The following is a 21,896-nucleotide window of genomic DNA, read 5'->3' on the forward strand; positions in this document are numbered from 1 at the left end:
CAAAGAATAGGAAAGACTGAAAAAAAGTGACGTAAAACAACAGTAACTCATAAAAATAGTGACACAAACTGCTTTTTTTTTTATCAAGAGATGATTTTCTTATTGAACAAAACTGAAGTCACAACTTTAATAATAAAAAGTTGCCCACCCCTGCCTGCACACTGCTGATGCCCACATTTTCTCTTCTGTTCTCCCCTTCTGGAGCACTTCACATGGGAGGTTTCTATTCATTTCAGTCTTCCACCACATCTCTCCCCTGCTTCCTCGTGTTTCCTGTGCATCTCCTCAGATCAAAGTCACACAAAGCACACACACATACCAGGTTTTCAACATGTTGTTGCTGTACATGTGTCACATATGAGAGAATGGGCCATCTCCTCCTCAGATGAATTATACCCTTTTCAGATTTTTTCCCCCCTCCTTTATAGCCCGAGAAGCCTTTTCTTTCACCAGCAATTCAAATAATCAATCTGTTCAGAAAATGGAGCGGGCGATCAATTGTTGAAACTCAGTCAATAGGCAGCACATGTAAATTACATGCTCAGTCATTTTTGTTTGATTCTGAACTTACATTTTCATTTTAAAGATACATTTGGCTGCTGGGATTTACAGGGAAGAGTGTTCATAGGAAGACTGCTGTTGGCTTTCAGTGTGAAGATTCAGATATAAAAAGCATTGCAATGTGCTTAAATTTTAATTACCATCTGCTTTTATTACATTTGATTTAGTTCTAAAATTATGTCTTTAATTCATATGTCGGTTTTTCCCTCTGGAACATCCCATCTGATTTTGTAAGAAAACATTAACGGACCCAAAATTTATATTTTAAATCAGTTTAATTCACCGAATGGAAGGAATCAACGAGAAAAGACTGACAGAGACATGCGTTTTATTTTCCAGTGTATAAAGAAACACATTTCAGGTTTTATTATTCCACTTGAAGCTCTCTGATGATAGAAGTTGATAAAAAAAAAAGGTACATAAAAGAAACCACACCATGCACTTCAGACTCGGTGACAAGTGCTCCTCTTCAAGTATGTTCAGCTCCTCTTCTCCTCACCTCCTGCCTCTCCGCCACATTCTGACCACCTCTTCAGCCCTGTTTTCACTTAATAAGGAAGCTAGTGAGACGGAAGAGTATTAGGTGGAGAGTATAGAAAAAACAGAGAGAGAGAGAAAGGGGGAAAAAAACAAAAGAGAGAGAAGAGATAGTTTTGTTGTTTTGACTTTTTTTTTTTTTTTTTTCCAGAAGCCAAAAAAAATAGAACAGCTTTAAAAACCTGTGGCTGTGGGTGATTATCTTGTTAGAAAATGTCCCCGTGAGTTCAAACAGCCTCTGGAAGCATGTAATCAGGCAAAATTGCTGTCGCAGAAGATGTATTTGTCAATGAGAGGCAAGCTGAAGAGTTGCACATTTGCGACATTCAGAGCACGTCAATGATAAATAGGAAGACGGCGAAATATAAAATGAGAGGCAGTGAAGTGTACGACGTAATTACACTCAATTCATGTGTCCTTTATAGACTCATCCTGCCATTCACAGATGCAAATAAACTACTACTTTATTTATCATACACATTTGTTTTGCCATCGTAAAACATTGCAAAGACAGCAAAAGGTTTGTACTATATATTTACTATCGGCACTGCAGCTTCATGCAGCCACAAAGAGTTTTCTATAATAATCTGAGACTTGTTGATTAAAAAGGGACTTTCTGAATGTTACATTGATTCAATAGTAGACAGTGCATAGCTGAAAGTTGGATATTTGGTTTTTCAGATTAGGGCCAATTCACAGGACGTTTTTGCAGGTTCATGGCCTGACACTCTGAAGGCTGCCATTTTGATGGTTGTCCATCGATCACTGCCGTGGTGTGCATGTGCAGCAGCAGCGTTTCAGAAAAGCTCACCCATTTCCGCATAGACAAAGTCGCAGTAGCTTTTGAAAAGTTCCACCTTGGGAGCCGTTTTTAAAAACTTGCGTTTTCAGTGCCTCTGAACACATACCAGCAACAAAAGTTGTTGGTTTTTCACTTGGAAACAGGGCCTAAGTTTCAAATGAGCTGACAACTCTGACAGGAAATTAGAACAATATTTTCAAAGTAAGCATAAAATGCAGAAACATATCATATTCACCAAGAATCCATTATTGTCCTAAATGTGTCACAATGGTTCCTGTGGTTTGAAGTGCAGCCGGTGACGGCTGAACACTACAATTCGGCCATGAGACACAGGTCACAGGGTTCAGGCCCCGTGACAGCAAATTATCCGCCCGGGTGAAGTGCTCCAACACTCAGAGCGCTCCAGAGGTGAGTTTCTGCCGTGAACTCGCCCAAGCTGTGATGAACTGGACGACCCAGACACTTTCACGCATTAAATCCTTTTTTTTTTTTTTTTTAATGTAGTGGTGACCTTTTAGCTTAAAGCGGGACCAAATTGCTGTTCTGGCTCACTAAACTGTTGGGTTTTAGCGTAGTACATATTCACAACCTTTAGAAAGCATCCTTGACAGCACAGTGATTTTTAATGATCGGTGTGAAAAGGTGAACATGTATTGAATACGCAGCAAAACTTCAAATCTACACTGGAGTTTTGGCTTTCGGGGCCTTGAGCGGCCCTGGATTTCTGTACACTTTTGAGGGAGCGGCCTCCGATCGAACGGCTGTCCTTAAATCAAAGGAATAATGAGAATGGATGGATCTTGTTCTGGCCTGCATTTTTGCACAGTGTCTGCAATAACTTTCGCAGTGATTTTATGTCAACTTGGGTGATTTCAAGATTTATTGCACGCTTGTATATTGTGTTTGAATAACTGTCGAGTGAGCTGGCATGAAAGCGTCTGCACGCCCATGAAACTGCAGTCACCTGTAAGGGTATCCGTGGTACTTGGACCTGAAGATGGAGAGCAGGAAACTGAAGAAAAACACCACCAGGCCGAGACCGACCAGGCAGATGACTGCAAGAGGAGACACACACGAAAAATAATTAGGCTGGAAGTAAACAAAGAATAAAAGAAGATAACATGACAGTCTCTTTAGCTGAATTCACTCAACGTTTGATTAGAGTTCAAATCTTTGCAGGACCTGCGAGCGCCCTGATACAGAAAGAATAATGATAACAAAATGCCCTGTGAGAATATTTGATTCCTGGCTGAAGGCATCCGTTTCAATCATTCCATGCACATTATAGCCGCTGACGCCATTCTCTGTTTGATCTATGTTCAAACCGCATCTGCTTGCATTGGTTTAGACACGGTACACACTAAAAGCATCCTCGCGTCCTCTTGTTTGTACTTCACACACACGCGCAAACATGGGAGTGTTGACACGGGCTGGTACACACACTTAAGTGAAAACATGAAAATGAAAACATTTCCTAAAGTGTTTGCAGGAAGGAGACATAAACCATCACCTGGCGCTTACTCTCATGGGAAACTGGCCCCTTTAATATCCGGCTTTATTTACACAATCGCTCAACATATGTGCCGCCTGCCCCGTTCTCATTATCAACTCTGCCATGTTGCAGAAAATTATGTTTCAAGCTATTATCATCTTATTTCCTTGGTGGCTATTCTAAAGTGAAATATACATAGACATGATCTTTAATCTGCAGGGGAATAAATGTGTGTGCACATGTGTGAGCATGGAAGTTTTTACACACACACACGCATGCACGCATGCACGCACGCACACACACACACACACAGCAGCTAATCCTCGAGAAGCACTGTGTTAAATTAAACTGTCACCACCGACTGATACTGTTAATCAGGGATTAGGATGAGTACCTCTCCTGGAGACTAAATAGTGAGATATCTTCTTGTTCTCACCCTGAATGTGTGTGTGTGTGTGTGTGTGTGTGTGTGTGTGTGTGTGTGTGTGTGTGTGTGGATAAGAGTGAATGTGTGAGGAAAATAGTGAGACAGAAAAGGGGGGAATTTTAGAGCAAGAGATTTGGTTGGAAAAATGTAAGACGGATTCGTCGTGTCAGTTTGCATGTGCAGGTCTCTGGTGGTTTGTGTGTGTGTGTGTGTGTGTGTGTGTGTGTGTGTGTGTGTGTGTGTGTGTGTGTGTGTGTGTGTGTGTGTGTGTGTGTGTGTGTGTGGTCAGTGACGCACACACTGAAGGAGCTAAAGCAGCCATTGCTCAATGTCAGCTGCTCCACAACTGGTCCCCCCTTCTTTTTCTTTTTTTCCACCATCCATGCAGATCAAAGATTTACAATTCAACATACAAATCTCTGGGCTGATGCTGTGACAGAGCTTTGTGTGCATATCTCTGTGTGTGTGTGTGTGTGTGTGTGTGTGTGTGTGTCAGACAGCGATTGATTTGACAGTCGAGTCGTAATCCATCTGCTGCAGACAGTACCTACCTACATATGCAAACATGTGCACTCAAAGCGTTTTGTCTTTCTTCACACGGCTGTGAACAGTAAAGGGCATCGGCTACAAGGGTGAACGGCCGAAAAGCCCCGTTTCTCATTATTTCATTTAAATACATTACTTGTAAGAGGTGAGAGTTCAGTTCCCTGTTAAATGGGAGTCCTCACTAAGCTAATGTCGTGTCAGGTTTTGGAAGACAAACCTGCACCGCAGTGACTCGGTGGCTTAATTGACAATGATGCATATTTGAGCACGTGGCTCCACTGAGGGCCCTCATGCCCCCGTGTTTCCCGACTTACCACATCTTCATATGTGCCCATGAGTGTGTAAGCGTTACGTCTGTGTATCTTCATTAAGTATAGAGGGATGAATTTCCCTCAGCTCATCAATTATGACTGAGAGATGGTGGTATGCGTTTGAGGATAACGACGCTCCCCGACGCGCACGCACCGAGCATGCTAATATGGTAAGTGATTTATGACCTTGGCGAAATGACAAGTTGGTTAAGCTGTACGATTCCCCTCAGTGACAAAGGTGGTAATCCCCCATTTGACTGCATGATTTGGCTCAGCTCGAATCAAAACATATTGGCTGGGTGAAGAACAAAACAACAAACAAACACTGAATTCCTGAGTAGGAGTAAGGAACACATTAAGTTAAGCGTGTCTCATTAAAAACACAAATATGAATAGACTGAGATCCTAAATGGCTCGTTGCAGTTTATTCTTTGATGAGCAGCTGGCTGCACAGGACCGAGTAACTAGATAATGGCATTTTTATTTATTTTTTTTAATATTCCAAATTTAAACGGAGTGACGAGACATACGTTGCCTAAGAGCAGAGCTTTTTTTTTTTTTTTTTTGCCCTTTCTTGGCACTTAGAGCCATTCAGTCCTTCACTGCTGCAATCATGAAGAGAGAAGAGCCACACCGGCTTCTGAAGCCATTTTCACCCTAATCTGACGAGTTTCAACCACATGTGGTGGGCGTCGGGTCGCCGTGTGAATGTGTTTAATCAACATGGCAGAATGGTCAGCAGACCTGTCTGTCTTCCAGGGTGGGTAGAGGATCAGACGGTAATTGTCCGTGAACTGCGGATGCTGGAAACGGCGACACGGCTCAGTCCCGTCAAAACATTATTACAACGTGAGAACAATTATCGTCAATAGAATCACGGCTGCGACCGAAGAGCGAGTGACTAGATTGCCAGACTGACGCAGAGACCAGGGAGCTTCTGCTGATCAGAGGGGACGAGGCAGGGATTTGGAGGTAAGAGGCAGGGACCTTGACGTGATCTTTGTTTACCTTGCCGTTTCCTCTGGGACTGTGTCGACCAACGTGGTGGAATTACTTTCGTGATTCAAACCCGGATTGACTGATAATGTGAAATCTGTCAAAAGTGATGTGTCAGAGACTCCAAACAGTTTCAGAAAAACCAGCTTAACGGGTCAGTTCTTCTGTGAAACAGTGCTTAAAACTTCCCCTGTGGCTCAGTGAAGAAGCCAAAACGAGCCTGCAGCTTGTGTAAATTGGACTTTGAATTGCCACTTTCACCAGCTAACAGTGCAGCTAAGCAATATGTGTCTGCACTTTAACACATTTCTTCTTCTGAAGTGGACAAATTAAACACTTCACACCTGCAACTGGAGCTTTTTTTCCTGTGGAGGTTAGCATATTGATCACACTGCTGAACTCAAAGATTGGTCTATGGTAACAGATGATACGGCGGTGGACTTTGCCACGGCGAAGGGGAAAATGGTTTTCAGGTATGGGAACGGAAATAGGAGGAAATACTAAAGATGCAGGAAACAAAACCTGGACAGTTTGTGAAGCTGGAATGCAGGTTGCCACCGGAAAAGAAAAAAAAAAAAGATTAAGCATGAAGTAGGAAAAACAAAACTGCTGTGTGTCGGTATGGAAGAGATTTTCAGGCACACTGTTGATGTGATTATAAAAATAGAAATAAATAAAAAGGTAAAATGAAGGTACATTGCAAGCATTTTTATGAGTATTTTCACACCTTTAAAACTTTTATCTGTGGTTATTTCACAGCTTATTATTGAGAAAGGCTTGCGGCTGCCTTTTCAGACACCATTTGCCAAATATTGAAGTAATGGCAAATGAAGTGAGCAATCAAACAAAAATAAGCCTTTCAAAATGTCTCTTCTGGATTTGACAAATGATCAATTTATGGTTTCTTTTAATGTGCAGATATAGGCTGGCCTCCTCAAAAAGACAAAACTTCAGGCTTTATACCTGTGATGTGTATGACACACCTCCAAAGGAATCAGGAATAGTCTTTACAAGAACATACGTTTTACAAAGAAATTCTCTGCAAGCGAAAAAGTTCTTTGTTTAATCATCACTTTTATAATAATAATAATAATGCATTGGTTTTATATAGTGCTTTTCTGGACACTCAAAGACGCTTTACATTGCATTATTCATTCTCTCCATACTGGGTGGTGGTAAGCTACATTTACTTTTTTTCAGCTGTACTGTATATGACAGACCGGATTCCATTCCAGTCTTCTCTGAGTAGAACAGTTTCCTCCTGTCATTCATTTGAGGCTATTTCTAAATTTCTCATCAGTGTCAATGTGACTGTTTTGCTCCGTGATGCACATTCAATGTGTAACCTGCCTTCACCTATACAAAGTCCAGGATGGAAACAGGCTGGAAGTTGGATCGATGGATTACACTGAATGAGATTGATGATTAATAGACTGAGCTTCTCATAGCGATAAGCACATTGAAAATATCACCACTTCATGATTGTTATAGCCACTTTCAAGTATTTTCCTATTATTACCACACAGTGTGGACTACTAGAGTCAGCTGCATTATAAAATAACGTCATTACATCCCATAGTTAAAGATGTAAATTGCAACAGATTCCGCTGTAGTGGACTCTGGTTTTGTAGCCACATGCTGGCATTTAAATAGATCAGTACAATTGCTTGGGGGGTTGTGTTTTTTTAGCATGTTGTTCTTTTGTTGAACATCACTCTTTCCAGATTCCGCCTCCTCCCCATCCATCGACACTGCACAGTTTAGACCTTCATTCACGCATCTGGTGTCTGCCCTGTTGGGAAACGGAGCGACTGCCATGACTTTTGATGCCTGTGGCAGCAGCAGATAACTTCCTGTAGTTGCACTCAGCAGTATGGAAGCTACATGCAAGGGATTTAACGCCCACATGCAGCGATTACACTACCATTCAAGCCTAATCCTCTCACTGTTACGGACAGACGACTATTATCTGTATCCCTTTATAATGCATTTATTTCATGTGTGTGTGTGTGTGTGTGTGTGTGTGTTTGTGCTTGTCATTTCTGTTACAGTGGTAAGCGGGACATAAAATGTTTTAATTTATCAGGAATTGCACTCATGCAAGAGTGCATTGTAATCTGCATAATGCTTTAATTTATTATATATAAAGTAGTAATCATACAAAGGAGGTGAACTTAAGGATATAATGCAGTAATGACAGAAATAAGCAAAATATCCAAAGAACAAAAAGGCAGAAACGAAGATGAAGAAAAAAAAAAAAGAGGAAGAAGACCTGCTGGGAAATTACAGAGCACAGAATGGCCTCTGCACTGCACACATGAAAAGCCTGAATAACACAGGTGATAATTATGTTTGCCCCGGTATGTATTTATGTATGTTTCTGTGCAAATGAACATGTTCCATGTTGTAGCTGTGGGGTGGGGGGGGACAAGTCTTGAGATATTTTTAAAGTCATTATCATTTTAATTGCCCAGCTTGAAGATCTCAAGAACTCGCCAGTGATAATCTTGCATTTGAATTCTTGGCGGCGATGTTTTCTAGAGTGTGTGGGCACGCAGAGGCAGGTGAAAGCCTTCTCGAGTTGCTTTCTCATCACACGGACTAATCTAATTCCACCTGTGTGCAACTGTGTCTTTGTGTTTGAGATAATTACTAAACACAGGTTATCTAATATCTGTTTGATAATCCAAACATTATGCTTGAATTCTGGGATGTTGAGGAGATGAACAATATCATGCCAACTTGAATTACTTCAAAATTAGAGCTGTCAAAACATTACATTTCTAAATCACTACTAGAAGTTCAATTGTCAGTTTTGATTACTCGTTTTTAGAATTGCATGTTTAAAATTCGGTTGCTTTGCATTTCAAGGCAGTTTTAAGCCCATAATGTAAAGCATTCTTACCAGAGTCTTACCAGTCTGAATCAAATGAACACAAAGAAAAAAATTCATTCTGGACCTTTTGTATTTTCTTTTAAAGAAATGCCATTTAGACCAAACTTAACACAATCTCTATGTCAAATAGAGTTTTAAAATAGAGAAAAAACTGCCATGTAGACTCACTTCTCAACTTCAGAAATACATCTTAAACAATATGCTACAACAGTGTGGTCACTGTTGGGGTAGTTACTCAATAAAGTAATAAGTTACTAGTTACTCATTGAGATGACTTCACTAGTTACTGCACTTGAAAATTCAATTCACTACTTATTAGTTTACTAAACAAATTCTTAATTCACCCTGAAGATACTGGGACAAACATCTCGGGTGTTTCACCATTTATCCTGTCTACATAGTGTTTATTTTATACTGTAAAACTATAGGAAAAACGATATCCCTGTCTGTGGGAAGAAATGGGCACACGTCTATTAACATAGGCTTTTGGAAACGTGAAAAAAAAACCTTTTAAATTCTTCTTCAGATTCATAAAAAAAGGTCAAAAAGAAATATAAAAATAAATTCTGATGATTGTATCCAATAAAAATTAAACAGAAAAGCACTTTAAACCATGAAAAGGAAACAGAAATGCAATTAAATGGACAGAAAAGAGAAAATTCTCACCATAACCTACCAAGTCATAAACTATTGAATCTATTGATTAACAATAAAAGTGGATATTATCGATAGATTAAATGACAGAAGAAAAGAACTTTAAAAAGTGTTTGAGTGATGAGTGGGTGGAGAGAAGAATCGGGGTGCAGGTGATCAGTGGGGACCGCATTGTTCTTTGTAGAAGCTGCGAAGTTTCAGCTCATTTCTACTGAGTCTTGAACACTTTCCTCCTCCGTCGTCCAGCTGTCACAACAATGAGGCGGAACATCAAGCGTGTGTTTGGAAAAGCAGGAACCGTCACATGACGACCTTCATGATTCATGAACAAAATATCACTCGGCTCAGAATGTTATCGAGCAGAAGGGCAAAAAACTCGCTTGATCTTGATTTTCAGTATGAATACAGATCCTTCTGACTTTCTGGGTTTTAAGCAGGAGGAGTCAGAAAAGTTACCACAGGGATAACTGGCTTGTGGCGGCCAAGCGTTCATAGCGATGTTGCTTTTTGATCCTTCAAATGTCGGCTCTTCCTATGATTGTGAAGCAGAATTCACCCAGTGTTGGGTTGTTCGTAGGTAACGTGAGCTGTTACTTTACTTCATTACCCCAAAAAGTATGATCATTCGCCAGATCAAAGTCCCAGCCACACCATCAATGCACATGCATTTTATCTTTGCTTAACTTGCCATAGACGAACAACGCCTAACCATGAATGCGAAACACTCTGGAAACCCAACAATTTGAAATTGAAATGTCTACATGACCGATCAGTTTTCACGGGGGTCCACACAGCATTTAGCTGCAACCAGCACTGTTCGCATAGCAAGTTTTCCACCTTCAAAAGTCTCGTGTGCCACATCTGGGAATCAAACTAACCTCCTCCACTCGCAAGGTCAAGACTTAACCCGTCCCCCTTGAGGGACTAACAAAGATGTCAAGCAAAAGACACCGGTTTAGCACTGCCACACTGTAATTACTGAACTTGGTGATTGCAGGTACCTCAGACATAAATAATAGAATTCTACTGAATAATTTAATGCACGACTAGAAAGGTCTGTCAGCCAAGACACACCTTCAGTGTGATGGGCGAACTGGCAATAAAAGAAACATTACCATTTCAGTGTTTATATGCTCATTCTGAATTGGAAAAGATTCAAAAGTGCCAGCTTGGCTCAGAAAATCCTCCATCTTCCCACAGCAGCATAATTGCAGAGCTTCTGTGCACCAGTAAGAAAGACAGTGTTTGAATAATTCGTCATGTATGACAAGGAAACAGAGGGTGAATATATTTAACTGATAAATGGAACAAAATAAGTTCAATCAAAGTAGTTTAGTCACAGACAGTTGTTGCCGATTTGCTCTGTTTGCATTGCATCAGTTATTTGCTTTGTTTGACCGGATCAAAGAAAATAAAAGAAAAATGTACAGCTGCTAAAACCATTTAAAATCCAAGGTTGGAACAAAGGCAACATGCAAGGCTGCACTCAATTACTTAAGAGTAGGGTCCAAGTTCAAAATAACTTTCATTATGGCTGGCCATGTTTTTATTACTATGTAAAGCAGTGGTCACGAGCCCTGTTCATGGAGAGCCCCTATCCAGCATGCTGTCGCTCTCTCCCTGCTTCAACACACCGGAAACCAATGGTTCTGTCCTCACAAAGCCCGGTAATGAGCAAAACAATGGGTTTCTCTTTTTAATAATGATTAAAAAAAGTCTGATTGACTGAAAGCTTATTAACCATTGACTGTATTTCGTCTGGGAATGAAATTAAAATAAATGGATGACATATTTTAAAATGTCTAAATGACAGAAAAAGTAAGAGCTTTAGCTGAGCACAGGGTTCCCACTCATCAAAAAACTGACAAATCTTCTCTGCCAATACCAAACACCTGTTCTTTGAAGCTTTGCATTCTGAAGCAAGTCAGATTGGTAATATAATGTGTTCATTTTCAGGGGGTTGGCTCTTCTTCAACCAAGTTGGTCACTCTGGCACAAACAGCACAAACAAGCTGATCCCTCAAGTGTTCAAGGAGGTTGAGCTCAGGACTGCTGGCAGGTTATTGCATTCTCTCCACTCCCAAATTCTGGAGAAAGCCTCTGATAAAGTCTGCTCTGTGTCATCTTGGAGGCTTGATTTGGTGCCAGGCTTTGGAGATATGCGATTGAAACAGTTTGAAAAAATGTCACCTTGCTATCTCTCTGTATTGGGGAGACCAATCATCCACTGAGCAGAAGCCCACAACAGGCCTCAATCCAGCTCGCTAAAACAAAGTAAATAGTAAAAAATTTAAAGAAACAGTGACTCTCTTTTGAATAGTGAATTTCTTAAGAGTAGCGGACACGATTCAACACTGAGACATCGTTGATTTTCATGAAAGTTTGTTACTTGGTTCCTAGAAAACGAGGCTAAAAGTCACGCTGTCAGGGTGAGTTTGTAAAAATGTGATACCAGATACGTTTTTAGCTCGGTTGTCGTACTAAGTGAGCTGAGCCCCCCCCCCCATTTGATATGCCCCCCCGGGGTCTGAATGCAGAAGGAATTATCGATCCTCTGCAAACGGCATCAGACAAAATACGTAAAGATTATTACGTTGCGCTGTTTATTTGAAGTAGCTGATCAAAAAAGATCAGCAGCAATGAGAATAAAAGCCGAGCTGCTAATGACCGAGCGGACTACGAGCGGACTACGAGCGGACTACGAGCGGACTACGAGCGGACTACGAGCGGACCCCCCCCCCGCTGAACGCACATCAGTGCCGCCCCCCCTACACTTTATATGCCCCCCCTGAGACGAATGTCTGGCGACGGGTCTGCAGTGACCAACTGCTACTCTGCACGTCAATGGTGGATTGGCTATTTCAGCACCATGGACAACGCCTTATTTTTATTGGTAAACACCGAACCACTGATAAACTTCAACACAACAGTCAATTGGCTATATCGGCAGCATAGACAGCAAATTGGAATTCATCAATAAATAGAGACTCATTGTTAATCTTTACCAAAATGGTGGATTAGCTATTTCAGCACCATGGACAGCGCCTTGGATTTTTAATGATACACTGACCAACTGATACTCTGCACCACAATGGTGGATTGGCTATTTCAGCACCATGGAAAGCACCTTGTATTTATTGGTAAACAGTGACCCACTGTTAAACTTCACCACAACAGTCAACTGGCTATATCAGCAGCATGGACAGCAAATTGGAATTCATCAATAAATAGAGACCCACTGTTAATCTTTACCAAAACGGTGGGTTTGGGTATTTCAGCACCATGGACAGTGCCTTGCAGTAATCACGAAAGAGGGGGCCACTGATTTTCTGCACCACAACGGTGGATTAGCTATTTCAGCACCATGGGCAATGCCTTGGATTTATCTGAAAACAGACACTTAATATTAATCTTTACCACAACACTCAACTGGCTACATCAGGACCATGGACAGCGAATTGGAATTCCTCAATGAATAGAGACCCACTTTTGATCCTAACCAAAGCGGTGGATTGGCTATTTCAGCACCATGGACAACGCCTTATTTTTATTGGTAAACACCGAACCACTGATAAACTTCAACACAACAGTAAATTGGCTATATCAGCACCATGGACAGCAAATTGAAATTCATCAATGAATTGAGACTGACAATTAATGTTTACCAAATCCGTGGTTTCGCTATTTCAGCACCATGGACAGCGCCTTGAAAACATTTTGAAAGAGTGAACTACTGATACTGTGCACCACAACGGTGGTTTAGCTACTTCAACAGCATGGACAGCGCCTTCGATTTTTAATGATACAGTGACCAACTGCTACTCTGCATGTCAATGGTGGACTGGCTATTTCAGCACCATGGACAGCGCCTTGGATTTATTGGTAAACAGCGACCCACTGTTAAACTTCACCACAACAGTCAATTGGCTATATCAGCAGCATGGACCCCCCATACACTTGATATGCCCCCCCCTGAGACGAGTGTCTGGCGACGGGTCTGCCTGCGACACTTTGCAGAATAAATAGCATCAGTTGAGTTTTGGGTCGCTAAACAGAAATGTCACCCCTGTTTTATGATAAGAAAATAATACCTCTTTTCACTAGTGTTTATTGCCAAGAAAGACAGAAGCGATCCAAACACATTTCTTTACATTTTGTGCTACAAACAGCTAAAAAACACATGCATGCATGACTATGAATATATCAACTGAGCTACAACAAGTTCATTCTAGCCTGGGAAGACACTTACAAATAGGCATGCAGCTGTGAGTGAACTGAGAGATATTTCACTCTCATTTGTTGCATATTCCACCTGCTCTGGCATCGTCAGTTTGGGTTGCTGTGCTGCACTTATGATTACGATGTTTTTTTCCTCCTTGTTTCTATTGAGCATAAAATATTGTTGTTCGTCACAGCTAAATTAATTTGGCTTCATTTTCTGATTGCAGTATTATCTTTCTGACAGCGTTCATTTCAGCTGAGTTCAACATCAGTTCAGATCTTCTAAGCTTGCTGGTCATTGTCGCCTTGAGCCATTAAATTTTCTCTCACTTGCGCATTGTGTAGTCGCTGGCTGTATAATTAGTCGCTGCTGTTGTAAATCACTTGTTAATTTCAAGCAGATTGTGAGTGCAAATTGAGTAATTAACATTATTTTTTTTTTTGTCCTTGAATCTTCTGCTGTTTACTGGACAGATCATCGACGGACCCAGCTGGATTTCATTTGCAATTTCTGCCCATGTAGAAAATGAACGAATGTGACCAAAATCATGCTCGTTTCCATAAAGCAGCTCAAACCTATCTTTCTACATTGACCTCACACAAGGTTTCCGTATATTTGAATAAACATTATATCTTAGAGGGAATAAATAAAAGGTGTCTGAGAAGGCTAAAGGTTAGAAAGAAGAAGAAGAAAAAAACTCCTCGAGGCAAATCTAAGTAATGTGGTTGTGTATTCATAGGCAGTTACAGCGGGTGAGGGGTCGGCTCGGTGATTATCTGGGGAGGAAAACAAGCGCTTCTCATTTTCAGGGATGATCCAACTAATTGACAGAATGCAAATACATGTCTCACTAATGACAGCTGGACTATAATAGTGTGAGTGTGTGTGTGTGTGTGTGTGTTACTTGCATTGTTGTATGCTTGGTATCATTTTGTGTCTGTTCCTGATTATTTAGAAACATTTGGCATACATGGAAACATGGTTATTTGCTATGTATAATTACCTCTAGTAGTGTACCTAATCCCTGATCTTGTACCTAAATCCAAGCTATTCAAGGGTATTTACTTTAATAGTGTTCAAGGTATGAAAGTGTCTCTGTGTGTGTAAGTTTTCTGGAAGCTGCGCAAAAACTTCATTAGACTAGATTGCAAGTGTCTCTGAGCTGCCAACTTCTGATTATTTTCTATATTTCACAGATCTGGCTCTGGAAAGAGGTCAGGCAGTGAGACACGATGCCTTGGGTCTCCAATGTGCTGACCACTCCAAGGAGAGTTATGAAAATAAACTTATTTGCTGTTCAAGTTATTTGCAGTTTAGTTTCAGCCTTCTCAGGGAGCTCAGGTTCAGATGAATGCTGCATGAGACAGCTCAAAAATGCAGATCAAAACATTATACAGTATTTAGATCTCGTTGTCTAAGTCTCACCCAATAGAGGCTGGTACAGTCCGTCTCTCATCTTGTTTTGATCTCTTAGTGAAGATCAATTTGCAGTAAGCAGAGAAACAGCACATCTATGTACCTAAACTGTATTTTATTATTTTGCAGACATTTTTAACCATATTTGCCTAAACTCTCCCGTGTTTAAAGGAAAATTAAAACAAGGAATTTTAATCGCCCTCAACATTTGAGCGGTCTAACAAATATAAAATCATTTGAACAAAATAATTGTTCTATTAAAATACTTTTCATAACTGGAACCTACTATTAACTCAAATACATTTTAATTAGTTGAAGTGGTTTCTGTCCAACTCAAGCAATTGTGAAACTTATTTCTCATTCTTTGCAAGTGTCACACTTTAATTTGAACTATGGGTTCATACCTGGGACTCCCCATCTGTCTATGTCTTTTCAATAGAGCTGCACTTGGTTACGGGACAGGATAAATACAACTATGGACAGCTGATGCCAGAGCATATGAGGCTGTATATAAATGCTTTTAACACCTAGTCTGATACCTGCATTCCAATATTTGTAATACTGGATAAGCGTCTCGAAGTCTCAAGGTGGCAGAAATAGGAATACACACTATCCAGCCCAGTGGAACTCACTGTTGACATCTGGTTTTTAATACACCATCATTGCCCTAATTGTTTTAATTTGAGCTTAATTCTCTGTAATGAGTCATTTAAATTTGATATTTGAACTCTGACTTCTTAATGAGTTGTTCCCTCCCTCTGGATCAAGCCAACACAGAAACATCTTCTAAACTATGCTGAGAGTTGGAAGGACTACATAGTAAAAGGCGCAATACAAAGAAAACAGAGAACTTATAAATAACACATCCTCTGTGCCACAAACAATACAACAATGTTAGACGTGCATTGATGCAAAAAACATTTTTAACTTCTCTAGTGCCAGCGTTTCCTTTTTTAAACCTGGATGGATGTGGCATGATGGATACCTGCTTGTGATTCAGTGGTTTTGACATGCAATCACTCACACACTCTTGAAAAAATGCTTCATTTCAAAAAACGACAATGTAAATCAGAAAAAAAGGAGCAATACAAAAGCGGGGGGGGTGGGGGTGGGGGGTGGGGGGGTGGGGTGGTGAGCTGCAAGCGTATCTTCAATACTTACTTCTCCTTTTGCCAACGTCTCCCTTGGAGGTAGCAGCCTCGTTGAGCAGCACCATCCCCATGGTGATCGCGGCATCTGGGACAAGGTTGTCAAGGAAACCACACAAGTGCTTGAAAGAGGAAGAAGCTGGATATAGAGACTGACCGAGGGAGGATCGCCAGGCACACACATGCACTTGCAGAAAAGCTGATATGCATATGTGTACGTGGCTGCATAGCAGCATTCAACAAGGTTAGCAAGCGTAAAATACTGCATCCCGCAGTCCCACTTACACAACATGCAGGGATAAGCACCTGATGATGAACTCTTATGTTTTGTTTCGAGTTGTGAAGCTTGAGGACTGAGGGTAATTGTGTATTTCAAGCGAAGGGCAATTAAAACAATAAATTAAACTTTTCAAATCACTACAACTTAAAAAAAAAAGAAGGTGTCAAAGTGTTATCAGTGTGTTGTGATTTTTCTTTTCCTTAAAAGACCACATAAGGCCACAACACATCTGTAGTCAAACCAAACCACATAAAGAGTTTAATCTGCAGAACTACGACACAGTGATATCTCACTTTTGCAGGAAAACATCATAATAGATTCAGGGTTCATTGGATTTCTCAAAAAAAAAGTTAGTTATGTAAACAAACCAGGGATGGAAAGAAAAAAAAGGAATCTCAGCTCACATTACTTTGCTTTCAAATACAAAAATAGACACGTGTGTACAGTCTCTGAGAGACCTCATTAAAAGGTTAAAACGAGGTAGTTATTCAGTTTTCCCGCATCTGTTTACTTGTAGTCAACAAAAATTTATATTCCTGGATCGTGAAGAATTTTTTTTTTTTGTTTTTTGTATAGTTCACAACTGATTCAGTATTTTCACTTTCCAGTGTCAAAGTCTGATGAATTTATTCTTTCACAAAAGCAGCTTTTGCACTGTTCCTCATAGTGAAGTAAATGTGTGACTGAGGTTTAATGGTTACACTTTGAAATAGTTTTCATTCACTATATGTCTTCAACCATACGTTGGAAACAAGTGACAGGGATATTTTTTGCAAATGTCATTCTGAAGCTTTCCACCCAGGGAAAAAAAAAAAAAAAACTGTACTCTGGGGAACATCTCAGCCACAACCACAAACATACCAGGTGTGAGAGAAGAATCACTGTTTTGTAAAAAAAAATACAGGTATATGTCGAAAATGGTTACGTCTGACTTTATGCAGATGATTATGGACAAAATCAAGTGAGCTCTCAGAGATCAGAATATAAAAAAAATCTTGTTAAATATTTTCAAATCACACAATATAAATCATTCTCTTGTATTGGTATTGTTTTCTTCAAGTTTAATAGTTGACAATACTTAACATTGAATATGAGCGTCTTTCTTTTACAGAAGCACAGAGGGCTTCCGTCAACACCTGAGCTCCTCTGAAATGACTGCAAGCACAGCCTCACATGGCTCAGAGCCTAATTACAGATTCCTCTCTTCAGCATGCTCTGCATACAAATCCACATCGCTGAACAAAACCTGATGGGGCGCACAAACACAGACTGCCACATGGGAAGATACAGAGCAGAAATTGATGCATCTTCTTGATGATACGGTAGAAGACATGATACACAAACCAGCTTTAAAAAAAAAAAAAAGGAGAAATGAAACTGAAGGGTTTAAAGTATCAGTTTTGGTGGCCGTGGAACGCTTTGCAATAGAGTGAAAACAAAGTCCTGATAAGAAACAGTATTAGTGCATTGAATAAAACTGCAACAGCATGAAATTGTAGGCTGGTTTGTGAGTCTGCAGGCATAAGATACCTTTACCTTTCCAAAGCAACTCTGCATCAAAACTCAAATTTAGTTCTGCTCAAAAGAATCAAATATAAATACAATCAATACATCAACTCCATGGTAAATTCCTTGCTATCAGGGCTGTCTCTATACGAATTCCTGATAGCCAAGGGAAAACAAATATCACTTTATCAATAGAAACAATCACACAAATGTCACACAATGAAATCAAATCAAAATTTCATACAATCTTTCATTAAAAGTGCAGAAAACAAACCTGACAACCCCTGCCGACCTCATAATATATCCAGATGATGTCCGTCTTAATTCAGCTTCTCTGAACCTATCAAGGATGTCCATCCACACAGGATCAGTGGCGATCTGATTTTCATTTACAAACCTGCTCACCGGTATGTGACGGTGAGTGAGCTGCCTTTGATCTGAATAACACACAGCGAAGAAGTGCTTTTACTTTAGGGGCACAATTTAAACCTTATAGAAACAATAACTTTCTATGTTCATGTGCATCTGCTGTGTCAGAATCCTCAAGGATGTCAGAGGCAAAGCCAAAGCTTCTTTCTTCCAAAGACTTCCACTCATTATGCTAAACTATTGTTCTGTGCTGTCTGAGAATAAGAAACCACTCAGACCTCGTTTACATGACAACCTTTCAAGTGAATTTGCATGTTTTTTGCGTTTTGCCACCTGGAGGCCGACATTGTTGTTATCGTCTGTCTCCTCACACAAGTGCAGAAGAACAATTCACTACGGCTACTGTGCACATCTGCAGTAGGAGCATTTCAGAAAAGTTTTCGAGATGCTTTGAAGTTGAAGGTTTACACTTATGTTACATTTACTAATTTATCAGAACAGTAATACTTTGTGCCTACCATATAAAGAGTGGAAGTGAAAAGAAAAAAAACATTATGACTGAACTAGATCGAACATAATCTTCCTGAAAGGCTTCCTGACAAGGTCTTTATATCAGCTTTATCCAGGATTCACTGGATAAAGTGTTTAATAATCACATCAAAATGAACAACAAATGCACAAGTGTGTGTGTGAAATGCATCTAAGATAAGGTGTTACATGTATGAACATCCTATAAATGCACAGTATATTGATAACTGTTTAAAGAATGACGTGTATCTGTGTATCATTTGTGTTCAATTTGAAATCAATAATGTAAAAAAAAAAAAAAAAGTATCAGATTGTAACTGAGCTGCTGCTGCACACATGCACATTACCAGTGTTTGAAGCTTCTCTTCTGATCCTACACCTGTCATAGGTCCAATAGGATGCTGTGTCTCACAGATGACTCCAACGTGGCCATATTTCCCCAACCTGAGGGTGACCTCAACTGCTGCAAGCTCATTGCCAGAGGTCAGGAAGTACGTTGAAATAACAGGAGGGGCACATCACTCAGGCCAGCCCTCCGCTGTCTACCCAGCACAGCTCTTCCTGTCCACCTCCAAGTACTACCACCAAAACAGTGGTGAGGTGAAGACAGAAAACTGTGGTTCTGCGAAGACGCCCGAACAACCACCACACTGTCATCTACATCATCATCACTTTTCTATTTCATTCAGGGAAAATGTTATGCAAAATTCACCTTTCAATTACCATTCTCACATTATTGCTAATGGTTTTAGTAAGAGCGGTGATCTTAGGGAGCTGGATTGTGCACGCCCTGAATAAGACAGTTATAATATAGATCAGCTGCTTGTAATACAGTCTTTCCAAGTAAGAAAGCAGTGTATGATGATGTGGATGATGCACCTTGGACATGAATACATATGGTATTCATGTCCAATACAATACAATACTGGTTATTTCTTATAGTATGCTTGTGTTTGTATTATGTTTTTAAGTTTGAGGCTTGCATGACAACAATGTAAAGTGAAAGACACCTTCAGACAAGAAGAATCAATTCTTTGACAGATAGTTACTGGAAAGAATTGGAACTAAGAAACTGAATCCTTTTTTTCTTCATGTTTGGTTTTAAATTGAAAAAAAAGCAAATGAGCAAATGATACAACAGGTGTGTGTGTGTGTGTGTGTGTGTGTGTGTGTGTGTGTGTGTGTGTCATTTTGATGTAATCAGATGGGCAGAAAAAAATAGAAAAAAAAATGACAAAAAAAAAAAAGCTGTGAGCATGGACAAACAAATATTGCTTTGCAGCAGGTGCGACCTTGGACCTGCTATTTCCTATGGGGACGAGAACAACCGCTAGGATTGAACAGTATCATTACCTGTGCACATACAAAAGCGCCAGTGCGAGTACACATGGGCATAGACGCAGACAGAGAAAGAGACAAATACAAACTGAAAAATCTATCCAACCAAACAAGTCCGCAATCAAACAGACACACAAACAGAGAACCAATGAGGGGTTGAATTTGGAACAAATCAGGCAAGGAGGAGAAGTTAAAAGAGGACAATTTCTTGTTTCTGTATTGTCTATTTGTTCAGACCATCAGGCTGCCTCTGCACGGTGAATAAACACAAGTGACGACACCTTTGTCTTGAAAGAATAAAAGTAACAGCAGATCCTGTTTCGGGGATATGAAAGGTGGACTCCAAGAAGATTCATCACCGAGAGGTAAATTGCTCTGTGTGACTTCAATTTTGCAACACAAATCCAAAGAATTTGATGAAAGGATACTCAGAAGAAGGATGATGTGAGACTCCGCCACAAACTGAGCCTGACTGCTGCCGTGAATGTAACTCTGTGGGGAGGAGAGAGAGAGAGAGAGAGAGAGAGAGAGAGAGAGTGAGAGAGTGAGAGAGTGAGAGAGAGAGAGAGAGAGAGAGAGAGAGAGAGAGAGAGAGAGAGAGAGAGAGAGAGAGAGAGAGAGAGAAAAGAAACACATAAGATAGCAAAGACCATTTCAATCAACACCAGGGTACAATACTAAGTGAAATTCTTTTCATTAAAAAAAAAAAAAGGTTATAGTGGGGATTCTGTCCTGGGTTACCCTCCAAATCCCTTTACGTTACCTGCCAAACATTTGTGCATGGTCTCAGACTAGTGAGCTACCGACACCAAATTTATTTAAGTATTTGTAAATGACAGAAAATTTAAAAGTCCAAGCAATGAATGATACAATGGTCTGACTTAAGGACAACTCGACATGGGGTTGGGGGGGGGGGGGAGATCAAACCAGCAACCTTCCACACAGTGTCACTGAGTCGAGCAATAGTAAATAAATTAAAAAATTAAAACAGGCAGAATAGATCATTCTCTTTTTACAATAGTTTCCTTTGTCATCATTGATCTCCACATTTAAACCTGAATCCAACGGCTGGTAAAAAGATTCTCTCGGGTTTACGATGCAGTGTGGAAGAAGCAAGTTGTCATGTTTGCGATTGTAAAACAAATGTGTGTGTGCATGCTGCGAGGATTTATGTCAGGCGTGTAGGTGTGCAGAGGTGCTAGTTTTTCTAACTGTGGGCGGGGAGTTCAGTCTGAACCTACGGGAACCCTAAAAAGAACAAACACACAGGACTGCGTCATGTTCAAAAGCAAGCCTGTGAAGCCTCATCATCAAAAGCAAACTCGAAATACAAAAACTTTTGCCTCAAAATCATCAATATAAATGGAATATTTTTCATTTTGTTGAATAAAACAAGTGAAGCATAAGAATAGTGCTCAATCCAGGTTATAATCATCCCATCGGGTTTTTATGTCTGGAGTCTGTAAAGTTATCTGTAAAGAAAGCGGCTGCAATGTGAAGCACACGCTTGTTTGCTGTATGTGACAGAAAGTAGTCCACATTATAAACTCACTAATATTAAGTGATACCTTCATAAACTGTCTCACAAGGTAGAAATACTTATCTATCTATTGATTTTGAAAGCCTTTTCTTTCAGCTGGAAAGAGAATTCACAAGCGATCTACACCTGTTGTATAAGTCAACCTCTCTCTGCTTTGAGAAGCTTAATAGCATGATGTTATTTACCTAAAATCATCTAATGCCATCAAAATGTACCACTTTCTGAACAGATGGCATTCATCGGCGAGAACAAGCAATTAACAAGACTTTTATGCACTTACGAGTTCGAAGGATGTCGCTTATATAAACTCATACAAGCAAATCTCAC

General features: G+C 40.1%; 1 protein-coding gene across 1 annotated transcript in view; it reads right to left on the bottom strand.

The window, feature by feature from the left end:
* Positions 1 to 931: 931 nt before the first annotated feature.
* tusc3 (tumor suppressor candidate 3) overlaps positions 932 to 21,896 on the bottom strand; it is an 85,150-nt gene continuing 64,185 nt past the window's right edge. Inside the window, exons 7-10 of the mRNA XM_030093190.1 lie at positions 20,458 to 20,521; positions 16,022 to 16,096; positions 2,865 to 2,955; positions 932 to 1,121 (exon numbers count right to left, since the gene is read on the bottom strand). Coding sequence (XP_029949050.1) covers positions 1,106 to 1,121; positions 2,865 to 2,955; positions 16,022 to 16,096; positions 20,458 to 20,521 — 246 coding nt within the window. The 3' untranslated portion in view covers positions 932 to 1,105. The remainder of the gene's footprint in view (positions 1,122 to 2,864; positions 2,956 to 16,021; positions 16,097 to 20,457; positions 20,522 to 21,896) is intronic.

Source organism: Salarias fasciatus, chromosome 6, assembly GCF_902148845.1.
Source record: "Salarias fasciatus chromosome 6, fSalaFa1.1, whole genome shotgun sequence".
Taxonomy (NCBI): Eukaryota; Metazoa; Chordata; class Actinopteri; order Blenniiformes; family Blenniidae; genus Salarias; species Salarias fasciatus.